Source organism: Orbicella franksi, chromosome 12 (genome assembly GCF_964199315.1).
Source record: "Orbicella franksi chromosome 12, jaOrbFran1.1, whole genome shotgun sequence".
Lineage (NCBI taxonomy): Eukaryota > Metazoa > Cnidaria > Anthozoa > Scleractinia > Merulinidae > Orbicella > Orbicella franksi.
Window position 1 is genome coordinate 13704096 of NC_138156.1, and position 18136 is coordinate 13722231.

The window sequence follows — 18136 nt, forward strand, 5'->3', positions numbered from 1 at the left end:
TGTGAACAGGTTCGTACAGTGTGTATTCGCTTTAGCAATACTCATTATCTTACACTGAAACTTTCCTTGCTCTTTGGTTATAATGGGATTGCGATGCATTTGGAAAGCACTTCAAAATGAGCATCGACTTGGTGACAACTAAGTAAGTACTTCTTTATTTAATGACGTTTTCATAACCAAATTACTCAGATGACTCTCATATGTTTCACTATACTCCAGAAGAGCGAGAATCAGGATGATCAAAAAGTCAACACAAGGATGAGAATGGGTTGTGTTGTGGTGAGTGTGTCCTGACCTAACAGCTATGTGAACTCAGATGCCTCTCAGGGGCAGCTAATTTGACCTTTTCTCTATGGAGCAGTGCCCCTATTACCTCTGAAACTGCTTTCAACACATTACAGCCGGATAAAACACCAAATAACCCTCAAGTGTCTTAGCTGTCCTAAAATCCATTTCAATCTCTTTCTTGAGAAATGACGCTAAAAACATGTCGTTTTGATGATATACATGTAACACAACATATATATAGATTACTTCATGGAAAGTATGACGTACTGATTTTTATTCACGAGTTGCAAAACTTTGGAAAACGAGTGAATAAAAATCTGTACAAAGCACTTTCTATGTTGTAATTTGTTTATTGTTTATTTGTTTAATGCAAGCAATGGAGTTCCACAAGTCTTGCCGTGCCTCACGACTCTGGCGTGGCAGCGATTCAAATGTTGTGCTTCTGCTGCGCTAAACAAAATCCATAAATTATATTAATGTCTTTTGGTGAGGCTGTGTTCCCACGGGGAGTTAGGAGGAGAATTGTTACAAGGCATCAGTATATCCTGAATTTGGTTCGACTCTGTCACGACGCCTGAATCAAAGTTGTTTTCCTGCCGTGCTACAGTCGAACCTAATTGAAATTTAGTTCGGCACGGCAGAAGCACGACGTCTGAACTGGGCCTAAGTGCATGCAAATATTGAATTACACATATTTCTGTTTTAAATCGTCAATAGAAGAGAAGCTAGATGCAAAAACATGCAAAAGTTTCCTGATTATATAGACCAAGTTTTACAGGCAACCAAATTTGCATAATACTTTGGAGCCGCCACATCATTTCCCAATGATTTCATCACGCCACGGTACAAGAGAACAAATAAGTCACCACTTTCAGCTGCTTAAGCGGTTCGTAATTTTTATTTTTGTGTGATCGTTTTTATTTTAGACTTAAGGTGAAATGTAACAATACTATAGCGTTTTGAATGTGAACTTGCGTGACAACCTAATTTGCATAATGATCTGTGAGATTCGCACAAAGCACAAAAAGTTCGAAGTCGCTGTGGGAAAGGAAGATAAAAAGTGCAAGGTATTTTTATATTTATATGCTTCCTGACTCTTGTTTAGCAGAATTCAGTTGGAGTTTTGAGAGGCCGGGTCTGGACTTGGGAAATAAACGTCAGTGAAGACAAGCTACTTTTGCCGGTTTTCAGAAAGTGATAAAACGGGTGGTAATAGATAAATTTTCAGGATCCCCCAAAACAAAATATATCAAAAGTAACGTGCATTTCTTACCCTTGAAGGATCACTCAATGTAGGGATAGTAACAATTTTTTGTTACGTTTGGTGGTCTTTGAGCAGCTAACTCATCAATTTAGGAAATTTTCCATTCTTGGAATGCTCAAATTTAGGCGTTTTCCGGTTATGATTGTTTTGAGCTCTAAAAAAATATATTTTGTCGTATTTGCAAAAACTTAAGTCTTTGCATTTACTTATGACCCAAGATAGTTCACTGAGAAAAGTTTGAGGGAAAACTTTTTTCCGACCATAAATGCAGTGGACCGCTTTTAGAGAGACTGCCACTTAATTACCATTAACCAATCATGGGAAATAGAAGAATCCCACGGCTAAAAATATAATAGCATCAACGATTTGTGAAAAATACTTTTGTGGAAAAGTTTTTTCAAGAAAATTTGACAGGGGATCATAAAAGAGTACAATTTACAGTGATTTTGTTTTTCAAGGTATTATATAATAAGCGAATGCAAGTCTTTTTAGTTCCTTGTAGGGGTTTGTTTGTAGATATTGACTGTAGTGCAGATTTGGTACTCTTTATGAAAGGAGTCTCTCTCCCTCAACATCTCCACCCATTTGGTGAGTTCAGAATACAATCTGTGAGCATTTTCCCTTGATATATTTAGGAGTGATGACTTCATTTTTAGAAAGAAAAGATAGTAAAAGAACTGAATAAAGAGCAATGATATATATATATTGCTGCTGAAAGAAATACAAAACATCCCATTCAAAGAAAGTTGTTGAGCCTGGACATACCGTGTAATGTCTAAAATATAAACTATGCCATTGCCAGGACCCAAAGACCCAACATGTTACAAAGTGAAGCAAACATTCCTGATCTGTCAGTATTTAATACTGAAAGAATCCAGACTTTTCGGATGAAGAAATTATGCGAACGATCTTATCGACCTGGTTCAGATAGCTTTTAACCAGCAGAGCATTTTAGAATCGATCCTGTCTGTAACTGAAACAAATATTTATAATAAAACAAGCATTACATTAATTTCAGGGTAGTATGAAAGTTTACATGAAATAAACATCAATTTACAAATGTGCATTTTATTTGTTCAATAGCTGCTGTCAAGGCATGTAACAATCATATTTCCAATCAAAACTTTCAGAAACTGCTCAAAATCCTGAAAGATTCTTCGAGAACAATATTTTAGCACATTCAGTGATAGCTGTGCCTGGTTATAAGCGAAAAAAATAGAAAACCTTGTCTACTCGCCAAGTCGCATCACTTCAAAGAGTGTGGGAAAACGAGTTTGCAATGTCCTACATGCAGTCAGCGGTTAGAGATCGTAGTCATTCATAATGCTCAGTAACGTTATGCTTCTGCTGGTAAATTTGCCATTTTTCATATTAAATTAAACAGAACCAATTTTAAACAGTACTTAAGAGTAGTTATTTCATTATAACTCGCATTTTAAAGGCGAAAATCGATCAAAAGAACCTGGGCAAATCTCGAGGTATTTTGGGCCCTGCTTCATGAGATTTCTCCGAAAGCTTCCGAAAAGTCACGGACTGTCTTACCCACCTGTTGACATTACAGTTACTGGCTTCTAGCCAGTACCCACAAAAATAGAACTAAATGACTTAGTATATATATGCTGAAATAGAACAATAGAGCATGGTCAGTGCAAAGAATTTTTGCTTATCTTGCTACTTGAGCAAACAAGTTAGCCAGTACATGGTATACATTTTATTCTAAAGAAGCTTCCAATCAGGTTTTACAGATCATTACCCTAAATATCAAATATAATGGACTGGAACCACAGGTAAAGAACAATATCAAGTTTGCAGACCTGATCTGAAAACTGATTAAGGTTAAGTTATGAACATGTACGATGTGTAACAGTCATTACAGTCACATAAAATAAACACAGGCACCCAACATAGAAATTCAGTAATTATTACACAGAACTTGCCTCTTGATTTCTCTGATATCAATGTTGTATTTGCTTAACACTGCTGGCCAGAATTGTTCTCTCCATCTTACAAAGTCCTCTTCCAAACTACAGAAATTTTTAATATAAATTTAAAGTTCAGAGACTCAAAGCAGAGATAGCAGAGATGCTTTGTAAGCTCCCTGAAGGGGCTACCCTGAAATTTTTTAACTTTAAAATCTTTACTTTTAAATAAAGGTGTCTATCTATCTAAAGGATTGTGCAGAATGAGCTGATCAGTGAACAGTATGTTTTTACTTAATAAGGATCATTTTGCCTGAGTCAGAAGAGTTATCAGCTTAATCATTGTGTGTTTTTTTTTTTTTTTTCATTTTTGATGCAGCAAAATGTTGAAAAAGTAAATGTGATACTTCAGTTTTGCCTGAGTGCTACTTTGCCTTAGGTAGCTTAACCCACAAAATTGTTGCTTTTACGACTGTATAATTCTCTATTTTCAAATCGCCAATAATTCACTCTGTTTGCCCCCCAAATTTTGCATAAACCATTGTTGTGAAATGCTTTTGGAAATATGCAAATCTCCCAAGAGCATTTCATAACAATAGTTTATGCAAATTTTTTTTTTTTGGGAGGGGGGGGGGGGGGGAGGCAAACAGAGTGAATTATAGGCAATTGCAGGGCTGTGCTCTAGACGTGCCCAGGTGCCACAGGTGACTAACTTTTGCCTTTGGGCGACTGGAAAAACTTACTTCTTTCATATACTGTAAGCTCTAGGGCTGGGCACCCAGGATTTCACACTAAGGAACCTTTATGTTCCTCATAATTTTTTCTTAGACCACAGCCTAGAATTGGAAAATAGGGACTAGTTTTCTTATCTTTAAAGGATAAATAAATCCAAACTTGTTGTGGACTTATTGCTACTCACTTTCCATCATCATCCCCCTCTCCTTTTTCAAATACTCGTTTTGCGCCCATCTCTTCAAGTCGTTTGTCCACGAATCTGCCCATTGCATTGTAGTGTTCATATGTCTTGTTTCCTAGACCAAAGACCTATTGCAGTAGTAAATAAGAAAACAACAACAAAATTATCTAATTCAATGTGATGTAATGTGATCAAAGGCTCTTAATTGATTATTAATATTTGAGCAATGAAACCACCTTTAGTGGCATGAAACAAGAGTTTTGGACCCTTATAACTTATACTTAGATACAATGACATGAAGCCACTAATCAGTTGCAAATGAACTGCAAGGAAAACAAACCAGTGGTGCATGTGATGAATAGTCAAAAATCACACCTATTTTTGTTCTCCTTGCTTTTCAATTTCACCTTTTGTAGCTGTGTACATGTAAGCAGTCTCAGACTGGTAATTCTAATTCTTAATAAAGGAAGGCTCAAAAAGGCACATGTTCATGTAAAATTGCCATGATTCAAAACTATAACCTGGACTGTAAGACGACAGTTTTGGACACTGAATGTTTGAATATTGAATGACCTGTGACAATTTTAAAAAATTCTTGTAAATCAACAAAAACTCAAATTGTTTTTTTGACTTTCAAAATTGTTTTATTGCGATACAAAACACAATACTAACAAATTACATAACATCTAGGTGTTACCAACAGTAATAATATTATTATTAATAATAATAATAATAATGCTTACCGTATAATTAACACAGTCCAGGTCATCTCTATCATTCTGTAACCATTCATAGAACTCCTGTGCATTATCAGTGGGGTCACCTTCACCATATGTAGCAACTACAAAGATAGCCATTGCATTCTCAACTTCCCCCATGCGTGTAAGCTCTTCCTGTTCAGACAAACAAACAAAAGGAACCACCTCAACACCTACTAAAAGCCAGAAAAAACAGATAAGACGATTGTGAAAATTACAAATTTAAAACTTGATAAAATGAGATAGGTCCTATTGCCCATTTTTGTGTGACATCATGTTGAAGAGAATATCAGGGAGAGTGTGTCAGCTTTTTATCACTGCTTAGCAGACTGATGCCTCAGAATGCAGGAACCACCACTGGATAGCAATTTGAGTGTTATATTGTTCTACTTTGAAGTGCTGCTTAGGATAGCCATGAATGTTAAAAACAAGTTTAGAAAAAGCTATACAGCTATTAAAAACTTCTCATACATGTCTATGTCCTAGCTCCTTAACTTATTATAAACAACTTCATTTACCATGTCACACTCCTCTGGGTCTAGCACAAGAGCTTTCAAACCATAACGTTGAGCATCCTTTGCCAGGCGACCAGCAAACTCTTCAGCTGTCCCAGTTTGAGAGCCATAGAATATTGCTATGGACTTTCCCTGCAAAAGAAACAGGTCGAAAACTTCAATTTAACAGAAGAAAATTACCAACAGTCTGGAAGAGATACTACAGTAACTTAAAAAAGACTACAGAGAAAATGTTTCACGTCACCATCATCATTGATGGAACAGCAGGAACAAGTGGTGTCTTATATTAAAGAGGCAAATTCACTGGCAGCAAAACAAGCTCACCAAGAACTTTTGGCTATACCAAGCATAGTTTTGTCCTACTCAATGGCAACAACAACTACGACTTTATTACCTTTTTATAACATATATTTACTAAAGAGCTAAAGAGCCAAATCACCTAGCTGAGTGTCATAAATGAGCTAGTCATAAACTCTGCAAGCATTTTCATGTAAAAGTTTGCTGTGATGAACGTTATCAATGGGAATCTTCTTTCTAGCCTACAATGGGCATCAAAAGTAGTTGAGACACTTTTTGAAAATGACCCTTTTTGATATTTAATTAACCTCTTAGTAGGTATCCTTTTTTTTCCCTTTCCATTTGAAACTCCCAAAACCATTTCAAGCTACCAAAAGAGGGGCACAATCATGATTATAAGAGCAGGCTGCGCAAATGTCACTTTGATGTTGTTATCAGTTCTATGTGGTTGGTTTTTCAGTCCTTGAACAATGGAAGCCAAAACATTCTCCATATCAGAGGAAGGGGAGAAAGTGCTTGTAATGCAATGCATGCAAACACAATGGTTATATGAGTTAAAGTTACTAGGGAATCTACCTAGCCTTCTGCATAGATTGCATTCCCTCAATAACCTAACTTACAGATTTTTTCATTTTCCCAATGAAACTTGTGTCCTCTTGGGAAACTTTGGATGTTGGCCTATTGAAACAAAAATAAGCAAGCATTAATGTTTAAGTTTGCATTCAAAGCCATGTTACTACTTCTGGTTATCTGGTAAAAAGGTGACAATACGAGGGATTGAGAAGAACTATCGAGGTAGACGGACAATATTTTTGAGCTCTGTGACCACTACAATGCACTTCTCACACTCATTAAAAATTCATCAAGTTAAAACAGAGAAAATCACAACCATGAAGGATGTTTGGATACCCAGTCTTAATAAGCATAGATTTTGATGATTTTACTCCTTAGTTTTTGTTTTGATTGAGAAGATATATCTCACACTTGAGTGTTCCACTTCTGACGTAACCACCTTTGACCAAAATTGGTATCATCTATACTCAAGTAAAGATCTTTCCACTGATACCCAGATCAGAGTGACTGGGTCAGTAGAGCCCGCAATATGCCCGAAAATGCTCAGAAATTTGAGTTAAAAACTCGGAGCAAAATTTCCCTAAACTACACTTGGCTACTCCATGGTAAGAATTGCCTGTCTCAATAGTGCTTTCTCGGGAATTCATGAACTGGAAGCAAGCCCAGTAGAAGGTCAATCACTGCAGCAAAAAGATAAGAAAGGAGAAAAGGAAAGGCGAAAAAGAAAACCTAAAAGCCTTGGAAAGACTCTTGCAATCTTGATTTTTACCCATGCCCAAGCAAAAATGTCATAAAACGTGATGCTAGTGGAAAGAAAGACATGCTGTCATGTTGGAAATACCTTTTTGGGTAGATTGCAGCTATTAAATTTTGCTCATATCCAGGCTGAAAATGTCCACAATAGGCATTTTCAGCAAAACTTCCAGGTGTCAATGGGTTAAAACCCTTTTAAAATGGACACAGCTTGCAAAAAAGTGCACAAGACTTCAACACAATTCTGCCTTGAGACAATCTTAGTGAAGTTTATTTCTCCATAACAAGTGTCAATCCCTTTTTGTGTAACATTATGCAAGCCGGCCATGGCATGAACCCTCGAATAATTAAATGATATACCGATTTTAAGCCCCTGCAATAAAATGCGTGCTGTATGACATTTAGTGACAACAGAATGCAGATTTTTATCTCATGTAATATTGTATTCCCATTTCCATTATCAAGGGCTAAGCGTAAACAGGCTAACCTTAGCGTTATTCAGGCTAGCATGAGTGAATATTACTCAGGTTAACCGGAGCTCTATTTACAGAGCTGTAGAGCTAAACGTAGTCCGCAGTCTGTCGTACAGCTATACAATGCATCATACTTCAAGCTTTGATTGAGCGTTACTGCATCTAAAATATGATAGCTAATGGTTATCAACTTGACTTTATAACCCTCGAGTGAAAATTAAGCATATGTACTTGTCAGAGTTTACTTACGCCAAAACCAGTTTTTGTGTAAGAGCCGCAGTCTCGGTCTTCTTTTTTCGCCCACAAAACCAGTAGAGTAAAACACCGATGAAAGAAGCAAGCAATACGATGTCAATTGTTCCTACCAAGGATTTTTCTGCTACTAAAGTCGTCGACATGATTAAAACCGGAAAATATAAGTTTTGTACGTTACATCACCACTGTAAACAGCAAGGCAAAGAGTCGAGTCAGGCGAAAAAAGAACCGAGAAGCGACACCACGAACCAAGCGCTATATAGATCAGCGGTAACTAAAATGAGTACCCACATCATATATGATCAGGAGGGAGAGGTGAACACGTCAGATTTGGCTGACCCTATGATCATGGCCATTATGACGTCACGGCGAAAGAAGCGCGCAAATGCACAAAATTTTCGAAAATGGCGTCGTCGCCTCTCGCTGATACAACTTTTTGAGGAGGATTTCTCCAATCATTCCAGCTTCAAATGGTACTGTATTTGGATCTCAAGGAGTGATTATCATTTTTCTTTCTTGAGAGGTAAGTAGATTTTAATTATGACCGAAAAATCTCGCATTAAGTGCATTTAAAGAGTTACAGTCATCGCTCTGCGGTGGAAATATGTGGAGCAAAATTTTGACTGTTCGCCCTGTAAAATTGCGTTTTTTACGTGATCAGTAGCCTAAAGAAACGTGTAACTTGGTCACACAATATTTTATATGTATAGGAAAACATTGTAATTGAAGATGATTTTGAAGAATGAGCAGTAAAAATGATCAGTCCATTTGAGTATGAAATATCTGCGATCTCGAGCTCGGAGTGTTCTTTCAGAAAACTAAAACCTTTCCACATTTTCTGCAACAGGCCTAGCAAACAGAAATATTATCCACAATGACGGAAATGAGAATTTTCACAAACAAGAACCTAAATTTAATTATTTAAATAAGACTTAAAGCCTACCTACTGCACCTTAAAATGCAGACAGAGGATAAAAATGAAGACTGCAGACTTTTTTAGAATATTGTATTCCCATTTCCTTTATAGAGAGTTTAGTTCTCCTGTTAGCCTGAAGTATACGGCTCAGATTAGCCAGTGTATGGTTAGCTCGATCTCTCTATAAATGAAAATGGGAATATGATATTCTTAAAAAGCCTGCAGTCTACATTTTACCCATGGTTTGCAGTCTAGTCTTGTAAGACTTTTCTTTAAATATAATGGCATACAAGGCCCTCTGTCCTCTGCATAGGCCTATCTTGTGTTGCTTTAACCTTAGGCTGGTAGTTCATAGTATATTCAATTTCCCATTGGGAGCCTTTACGGAGGAGAGAGTACAAGGCCCCATTTATATGGTCTTGGGTACTGGAGACAACACTATGAGATCCTTCTGAGGCAACTTTATCAAGTGTTTATATGAAATGAAGTTGTCCCTCCAGGATTACTTAAGCCTTTTTTCATATTCTAATGCTCAGTTATCCTTCTTCCTTTGGCTTCCTTTCAGTCATTTGATCACTGTGGGTTTTGTGAGTTAATTTTGATTTCTTCATACCATGAGTTGCCCCAGGTAGGCCAGTATTTTGATGAAAAAAGGTTATGAGGCCTACCAGTGTTACCCTGGTTATGTTGCTAAGGGTGACTTGTGTTTCGCTTTCTCAACAAAATGGTGTGAAAGTTAGCTCATCTAGGGTCACTGGGGGGAGGGCTTTCTTTGTTACCTATGACCAAATAAGGGGCCTCACTGTCAGCTGTGATCATGTATGCTTAAATAACAAAACTTGAGTTCCAAACTCTGGTCACCTTGAGTTCCTGTTGCTGATCTTATGATGTTTACAAAATTGGCACAACTGGATCAACAATTTAGGAATTTGAAGTTTGATTTATTTTAATTCTTAAACAATATTGTAACTTTTGTTTATGTCAGGATCCAAAAATGCTTTATGCAGAGTGTTTGTTGTAGTTTGTTTGACATGCTTCAGAAATTTTATTTTTCCTTTGTGCAGGTGAGGGCGCTGAAAAAAAATTCTTTATGTGAAAATCTGAAGACCTCAATTCAATACATTGATACTGGAAATGAGCTATATAATGTTTTATAAATTATGATATTAGTTCCATGTACATTACCGCATTGTATCTGCTTGGACGGGACTTAAAAGGTGGATGGATTTGAATCATTTAATTGTGAGAATTAGTTTTTTTAATGGTAAATACATATTGAGTTCCTGGTGCGAGATCTCATTAGGAAATTTATCTTTTAGTTTACATTTTGTGTTGAAAAGAGTTAGGGGCGAAATAAAAACCAAAGAGGGAAGGGAGGTCACGTCAACATTTACTTCAATTTTCAACTGGTGAATATAAGGGGAGTTTTATTTGATCGTAGGTTACTATCTTCCACTACCTTTGCAAGACCATCCAAGCAGGCCCGTTTTCTGACCATGTAAAGCTGTCTATTTATTGTCAATGTACTGTCAATTAAACATTTAAAACCCAATCTTGCGTGTTTTTTTTGTTATTTGCTGAAAATGTGCGCTTATCCTTCTCTTGAAGCCAATAATAAACTCATCAATGCAAAAAGCAACAGGGAACCTGGGATGGATGGCACTGGGGAGAAATCAGACTTTGGGTTCATGTTTACAAGTACAACCTCTGTGACACTTTTCTCTAGAATATTTCTTTGTAGGTCAGTTTAAACGTAATGTAAAATAATAGTTAAAGCTATCTTTATTTACATAAGATTTATGATGAAAATTAAAAGCATAAAGTATAAAGAAAATAACTGATTATCATTTCAAACTTAGAGACAGTAAAGCTATTACAGTTTCTCAAGACAGATATTATTAGAAAACAAGGGGTTTGGTTATGATAAGAGATCACCTGATATTGATCTTTCCAGCTTTGTCTTAACCTTCCTTACTGAACTCTTTGTTTTGGCAATAAGTCATTTTGGCGTTACAAGTTGCTCCTGGATAAGTTAACTTTTATTGCCAATGGCTTAGCATAGGAAGTGTCCCTGTTCATATTTTCTTTCCTCTTTAATTCACTTGCTGCTTGGAACCAGATTCTGTATTTTTTAGTTCTTTCCATATAACATCCTATGAGTTTTCTTTTACAACCTATACAAGTTTAATTGAACTCACTGTGACATTAAAAAAAAATTAGAACCCAAAGCACTAGTTTAGGATACCTTTCTTGTCAGAGGTGCGAGACAAGAAATAGCTTTGCACTGCATGCGGACGCCCGAGGAAACAGATCCTGCTCCGATCTCATATTTGACGAACATTTTGACATGAAATAAAGCACCTTTCTGCCAAGAGGTCTCATCCATGTTATTCTGAATATCATCTGTTTCATCTAGGTCTCCCGTACAGTGATTTTATATCATTTTACCACCTAAAATATCCACACGTCTGCTCGGCTTGCGTCAGTTGGTTGGTCTCGCTGAAGAAAATGTTATTGTTGACAGTTTTGCGGATAATTTAGCGCAGAAAAATAATTTCTTGGTACATTATTTACCTTAATTTGCAATCCAGCATATGACTTGATAGTTCAAATGTCTTTGTAAGGGAGCATTTTCCATCAAATACTTTCTCATATTTCGAGGGTTTCGAGTATTGATCAGCAGGTCCTCCACGCTATCGTGTACAAAATAATGGGTTTAAACCCACTGATCATCTTTATGCATATGTTAAATGATTCGTTTTTATCACCATTCAAACGTTTTAAACCATATCAAGATCATAATTTCGTGTTCGTGTTGTTCATCGTTGGGTTCTCCAGATATCGCCCAGGAAACGGGCGTGAAGCTTCACTTTTCAATCGCGTTTTCAATTGAGCGATCTCCAAATTTTGCGTGTTTTTGAGCCTTCCGACATCTAATTTTTGAAAACCAAGGTATTTTTGGACACAACATTAATAGGTTATCTTATTCCTGTGGTCTGTTGATCGCTTTCTTTCAAATTATTTGAGCAATCATCGGATGAGAAACTTTACCACGTTATTTTTAGAACTACTCAAATCGGTACCCAGGGATTTTATGTAGCATGATATTTTTACTTTGCATACAATAAACCAAAGACCTTCATTGATATGGAAAAAGCTCCCATCCTCTAAAGGTCTTTTACAACTGAACATATTTCTCGTCAAAAAAAGGCGCAACACTGCGACAACGGTACAGAATGACGGTGCTAACGGACTCACGTAAGCAGACTACCTATTGCCTGAACACACTAACATTTTACAGGCGTCAACGGGGAAGGGGTAGGGATCGGGAGGCAAAAAAAAAAACGTGAGAAAGAAAGGGAACAGCACCCTATCCCGCCCGTTTCCAATAAGCATCCCAGTTTAATTTCCTCAACCCGTAAAATTCGAACAAGCAAAACAAACGCTACACACACACAAGTACGCAGTGCGGACCTATTTTTCAGACTGCCCGCCAAAATCCAACCTCTCGTCCAAGTCATGGCAAGTGGGCAACAGGTCAAGTAGAGGATTGCTTGACAGGGTGAAGTATGGCGGGGGATCTGTTCCACCGGGCCGCCACGCCATAAAGGCTTGTCTAGAACCTTGAAAAATGCCTGGCTAACGGGGCAATGGTGAAGCTAGATCGGCCAACCACCCGTTTAGTGGAGAAAGCACTGATTACAGAAACCTTGCAAGGAAGCCTCGAAACTCAACTAGCCAAAGGAGGTGTCTCACCGACGTCTATGACGCGATGTACCTCGCCGATCCCCTTTTCTCGCGCCCATGGCAAACACCATGTTCGGAACGTGGAATGTTAGGACAATGTACGAAACAGGCGACGGTCACTGGAGGGGGAGATGAGGGAGGCAGGCTTCAACTGGCAACAGTTGGAGAGACAGTCACAAGACAGAGATGGATGGAAAGACTTCCTTAAGGACCTATGCCCCCGAGGGGTGAAAGGGTTTAAGTAAGTATGTACGTTTTTCAGACTGCAACAATTTGACTTTTTAATTTTCATGGAGGTGGAGTCTTAGGGGTACGAGGGGGATCAGGTAAACTATTTGATTAAGAAGGGGGGGGGTCATCATATATAACAAATCCCACCAGCCCCCCGTACCTCATAAGAAATGAACGGTTCCTAAAAGCTATTACATGGGTTGGGCATTAGCGCATGGGGTAAGTCTCTGTAGTTACCATATGCTGACAAGTCAAAATTTTGATCCAAGGTTTGACTGTAAGATCAACTTTGTTTACAAAAAGACTTCATCCAAATTTGAACACGCAGACGAACTCCATACGTGTGAAACTCTTTGTTTAAGGTAACATATTTTGTATTTCACAGTTATTGATTAAAGACCTATTATTCACTTTCAGTACTAACTGAAGTTTCATTTTAACTTTCACCTTGACTTGACAATGACGATTTCTCAAATTTAAAAGAATTTTCAATGATCTTAGGCAATATTTCATCGCAGATATTTCTACTTAAACATTTTATATAAAGGAAAGAGTTGTAACATTTACTCATTATCAGTCTACAGACATTCAACCTTTTTTCATGTGAAAGTACAAGGATCGATCGTTATCACGATACACTTTGAGGGGAATTTTTTATCTCAGCTAGTCACTTCACTGGCAGAGGAACATTTCCAGCTTACATTCACTGTAGCCCTGACCTGAAATTGGCAATGATTTCTTTGCCAACAAGCTTGGTCAACAAACTTGGCTTTGGCCTTCCGTCACAAGGCCCTTTCGGCCTGCCTCATGTCACTTGTTTTTAGAGTGCGGAGAAATCCACTGCTAAACCAAGCAAGTGTAAAATGCGAGCGTAGCGCTAGATAAAGTAAACAGGGGTACATTTTCACTTCCGTTTTTTTAGGAGAGGGATCACAGGATGACAACACCTGAATTAGTACGGGCACATCGAGTCTTACAGAGTGTACAAAACATTTAAGTTAGTATTATTTTATTGAACCAATCTTTAATTTCATGCGAACTCTGGCATGAGGAGCTCAATTCTCATCAGCGTCATTGTAACACCATAGCAAAGCAAAAAAAACTCCATCACACATGGCTAAATATCCAAACGGCAACACTGCAAAGAAATAGACAGCAAACAATGAACAAGATGTCTAAAGTATCAAATATATTTAATACCAGGAAATATTTCAGTTCACTCTCTTTTCCTTCTGGTCTGTTGAAGTCTAGCCGGAATGATGTTGTCTGTAAGACTAGTGTTACGTTTGTCAACAGTCATTAGTCGGGTCTGTCTGTCTGTCAGTCAAATGTTAGAGTTGATGTCGAAGGTAATTCAGTTGCATTACTACACTAGGCGATGGGCTTCAAAATCTCATGCTACCTTGTTGTCCACTTAGAAATTAGACCAAATTAAGGTGGCTGTCAACAGTTCCCAGCCCTTTTCCAACAGCTGTACTTTGAAGGAGCAAACTACGACCACTCTTTATAAAGTGTTGGTATGAGACAAAAGCACAGCCATTTGTAAACCAATAATGGTAATCTTTAGGGTATAATAGGTTACCATGGCAACAGTACAACCTAGTAGAAATACCCTTAATTTTACCTTTAAGTGCTTATAACTAAAAATTGAGCTCGGTGACCCCCATTTCTTATTATTGAATTGAGATAAGCATGATCACATGAAACTTTTGTAAAGTTTAAAATTAAATTAAATTACGACACTCCATTGAAAACTGCTTTGACTATCAATAAACTGAACTGATCCACCAGGCTGGGAATTAAGTTGTACATGTATATAAAACTTTCTTAACTCGTACCTTGATTGAAGCGCTTTAGACTCTCAGCCCTTGAGAGAGGACATACCAGCCCTCATAATTTCATCCACTAAAAGAAGGTTACTGGCGATGACAGTACTAAAATATGAGAGAATCAAATACCAATATAAGCATTGAATCCGCTGTTCAACAAGGTGTATGTTTGGAAGATTCAAACCTCCCCATTCATTTAATGAACTGAGGACCCGGGTTGGGGGAGGAAGGGGGTACTCTACAAAGTTTTATACGGTGAGACTCCGTCCCGAGGTCCAACCCCTTATCGTTTCATATACCATTTTAACAGAAGAGGTAACCCTTTTGTATGCCTTTTATTGATGAAAGGTAACTCTCACACACCTACTTAAAAACACTGCATCTCTTTTCTAAACCCTTGAAATAAAGTCAATGATGTAAGGCTTAATAAATTAAATGACACTTCCATAAGGTACCTCTGTTCGAACTATATTTATTAAGGTCCCTTTTGATTACCTAAAAGACAGATTCCCCTACCCTCTCATGTTCCTAAACTTGTGAAATCTCCATCCTTTAATAAACCTGAAAGGTATCCCTTTTGGGCTTAGCCTCCCCGTATAGGCCATTACAGGAAGTACCCCCACTCCTGGGACTGAGGAGGATTTAAAGGCCAGAAATTCCACAAGCCCAGTGGCTTTGTACAGGGTTCGACAGTACTTGCAAATTATTTCCGTTGGTAAGGTGGTTTTTTGAAAGTATGAAGTACAAAAGTAAGTAAGATAGTTCTGTCGGTAATGTAGTTGACAAGTTATCTTAATAATGAATTTTAAACAATGTATACAATCCATGCCGAGTATAATGAAATGTAAGCTGCAAGTGTTCAAAAAAATTTGATTTTGGTTTATTAAAGAACGCCAAATATCAAATCATATATAAATGCGAGCTTTAAGTGGCTAAACAGAATAAAATGCTACCAGTTCACAACAAACACTAGAAAGAATTGCTCCCAACTACATTAAAACAGAGATAAACTAGTATTAAGTCGTAAATACTAGTTATACCATATTGCTGTTACCTTTTTGCAGGGAAATGTTACTAAATATTTTTGTTTTCAAACGAAAAGTATCTTTATTTTATTATATGGCAAGGCAATTAATCTTGTGGTAGATCCCAGCACCCTGATTGGTTCTTTCATGGGCGGAATTTTGCCATGCAGTCCGTTTCCATTAAAAGGTCATAGTCTGTGTCTTGTTTTTTTTTTTTTCAAAAGCTGGCAAGTTCAAAATTTTTGTGCCATATACTTACTTACCTAGTTTGATTGTGCTGCACTGGGAACATTGGCCCTCGGTGGTTTTTGTATGAACCTGACTGTGCTTGGTGCGTACTGACACAACTTTGGGCCAATATTCCCCAGTACAGCCCTCTGGCTTAGTTAGTAAGAGGCTAATATTCCATGAATACTATGCAAAAATGCAAAGTATTCATAAAAATAAAGTTGCTTGATTTTCTAAATAATTGATTTTGATAACATAATTATATAACTGGAGACTGACCATGAATGTAAAAGCTGTCTCTTGACTCTGTAGTTATCCCATATGCCAGTATCTGAAGGTAACAATGCCTCTCCACTTGACAGATCAATGCCCACTGGGGCCTTAGCATCAGCATACTCCTCCTGCAACATTTTACAGGTTGACTTAATAATTCTTCTCACTGTATGACATGAATTCTTTCAATGTTAGTTATGATAATTAATTGTATGGCTTGCATCGCTTTGATTGGCTAATTCCAGGGCATCATTCTCTCATAACAGCTATGGGCTGATAGTCTATGTCCGTATTCGTGTTATTGGACTGGAACTAGCTTGCAATTGAGGCTCATGTGGGGGAATATCACTAAAAAGAGATTAATGTTGTTTGCATTTAAACACAATCCTGGCATTAACCTCAACTGGAAGCTAGTTCCAGTCCAATACCAAAAATACGAATATTGTCTATTAAAGGCCTACAAAGACAAATCAAAATGCCATAAAATAAATATCTCATTTGGTCTTTATGGGAAAATCTCACACTGAGACCTTGTCGTATTCACTGAGCAATGGCACGGTCAGTACAGCAAGGGCAAGGTTTGAGATTTTTTTGAAAACACCTCACTCTTGGTTAATATGCACAGTCAAACCTCTATTAAGCGGTCACCCTCACCCAGGTGACACACTACTAGATGCTCAACATTTAAAATTGGTGATCAAAATTTAGAGTGTTATGGGACAAAAACTGAATGCGAAAACAAAAGTAAGCTCGCAATCTATATTTATTGTTCAAAACAACAATAATGTGGAATACAAGTGGTTGCATGTTCTAAGGAGTCCAGTTAATAGCCATCACATTTTAGAGGAATGTTGTTCAGAAGGTAAACGTCAAGCATGTTTGCCTTAAAGTGGATCATTGATTTAACATGAAGTGAAAAAAATCAGTTATGGTCGTCTGTGACTTGGGGTTGCATAACTTGATTTGGTGAAGCAAGTCACTGACTTTGTTCAGTGCCAGCGAGAGTTCTTCTTAACATAAAACTGTGCTCCAGTTGACCACTTAATGTAATAAGGTGACTGTTTAATATAAGTAAATTAAAATAAAATTAGCCAATTGGGTCTCTAAGATCAGTTATTGTAATTGAAAAAAGTTATGAGGCTGCAATAAGAAAATAAGATTCTGAATAAGAAAGCAAGCATTTGACCATTAACGAGCACAGAGAACGCATGCAACAAAATATCAGATAAAAAATCAGCATTGCAAAAAATCTTTGAGAAAACTAGTGGAATACATAGTTGACATAATACTCAGCTGGTGCCCATTCTATGAACCTGTAGAGCCATAGAGCCGTAGGGTTTTTCTAGAAATGTGTGATCGTAGAGCCATAGAGTTCATTATGTAGAAACGATGGTTAACGAATGAGTTCAGGCGTAGGGTTGAATAAAAACTTCTACAACAGACCAAAAACTGTTGGTAACCATGGTAACCTGCCACCGTTTTATAGCGTACACGCTTAAGGGATACTTTTAGCCAGAAAAATAATATGGGCAGCTAAATCCATCTACCAGATTGACTTTCTGGTCCACAAAATTGACTTACATTTTGACATCACCGACATCGTCAAAGCATATAATTTTGAACATTTGCTTGAAACTGCGGTTTAAATTACATATGGATCTGACAATGCTAAATAACTGTTAAAAGATGATATTTTAGTACTATAGGTTAGCTTTTCCAGCCATGCTTATTATTTGGGCTTGCTAGCATTCGTAAAAAGTGTAATTTTGGGGTTGAGTTTTGCTTTCTTCGGAGCAAACTACATAAGGCCATTTCAACATGGAAATGAAAATCCAAACAACCTTAAAGTTACAGTTTTGGAATAAGTTAGTAAAAA

The 18136-nt window shown here is 37.3% G+C and overlaps 2 protein-coding genes across 2 annotated transcripts in view; both read right to left on the bottom strand.

The window, feature by feature from the left end:
- LOC145462391 (NADPH--cytochrome P450 reductase-like) overlaps positions 1-8234 on the bottom strand; it is a 43969-nt gene extending 35735 nt beyond the window's left edge. Inside the window, exons 1-6 of the mRNA XM_081445903.1 lie at positions 8006-8234; positions 6578-6635; positions 5664-5792; positions 5131-5280; positions 4391-4515; positions 3490-3576 (exon numbers count right to left, since the gene is read on the bottom strand). Coding sequence (XP_081302029.1) covers positions 3490-3576; positions 4391-4515; positions 5131-5280; positions 5664-5792; positions 6578-6635; positions 8006-8154 — 698 coding nt within the window. The 5' untranslated portion in view covers positions 8155-8234. The remainder of the gene's footprint in view (positions 1-3489; positions 3577-4390; positions 4516-5130; positions 5281-5663; positions 5793-6577; positions 6636-8005) is intronic.
- Positions 8235-12027: 3793 nt separating this feature from the next.
- The window catches only part of LOC145462401 (T-complex protein 1 subunit zeta-like), a 40578-nt gene continuing 34469 nt past the window's right edge, over positions 12028-18136 (bottom strand). Inside the window, exons 17-19 of the mRNA XM_081445922.1 lie at positions 16267-16388; positions 14744-14839; positions 12028-14043 (exon numbers count right to left, since the gene is read on the bottom strand). Of these exons, the coding sequence (XP_081302048.1) occupies positions 14767-14839; positions 16267-16388 (195 nt within the window). The 3' untranslated portion in view covers positions 12028-14043; positions 14744-14766. The remainder of the gene's footprint in view (positions 14044-14743; positions 14840-16266; positions 16389-18136) is intronic.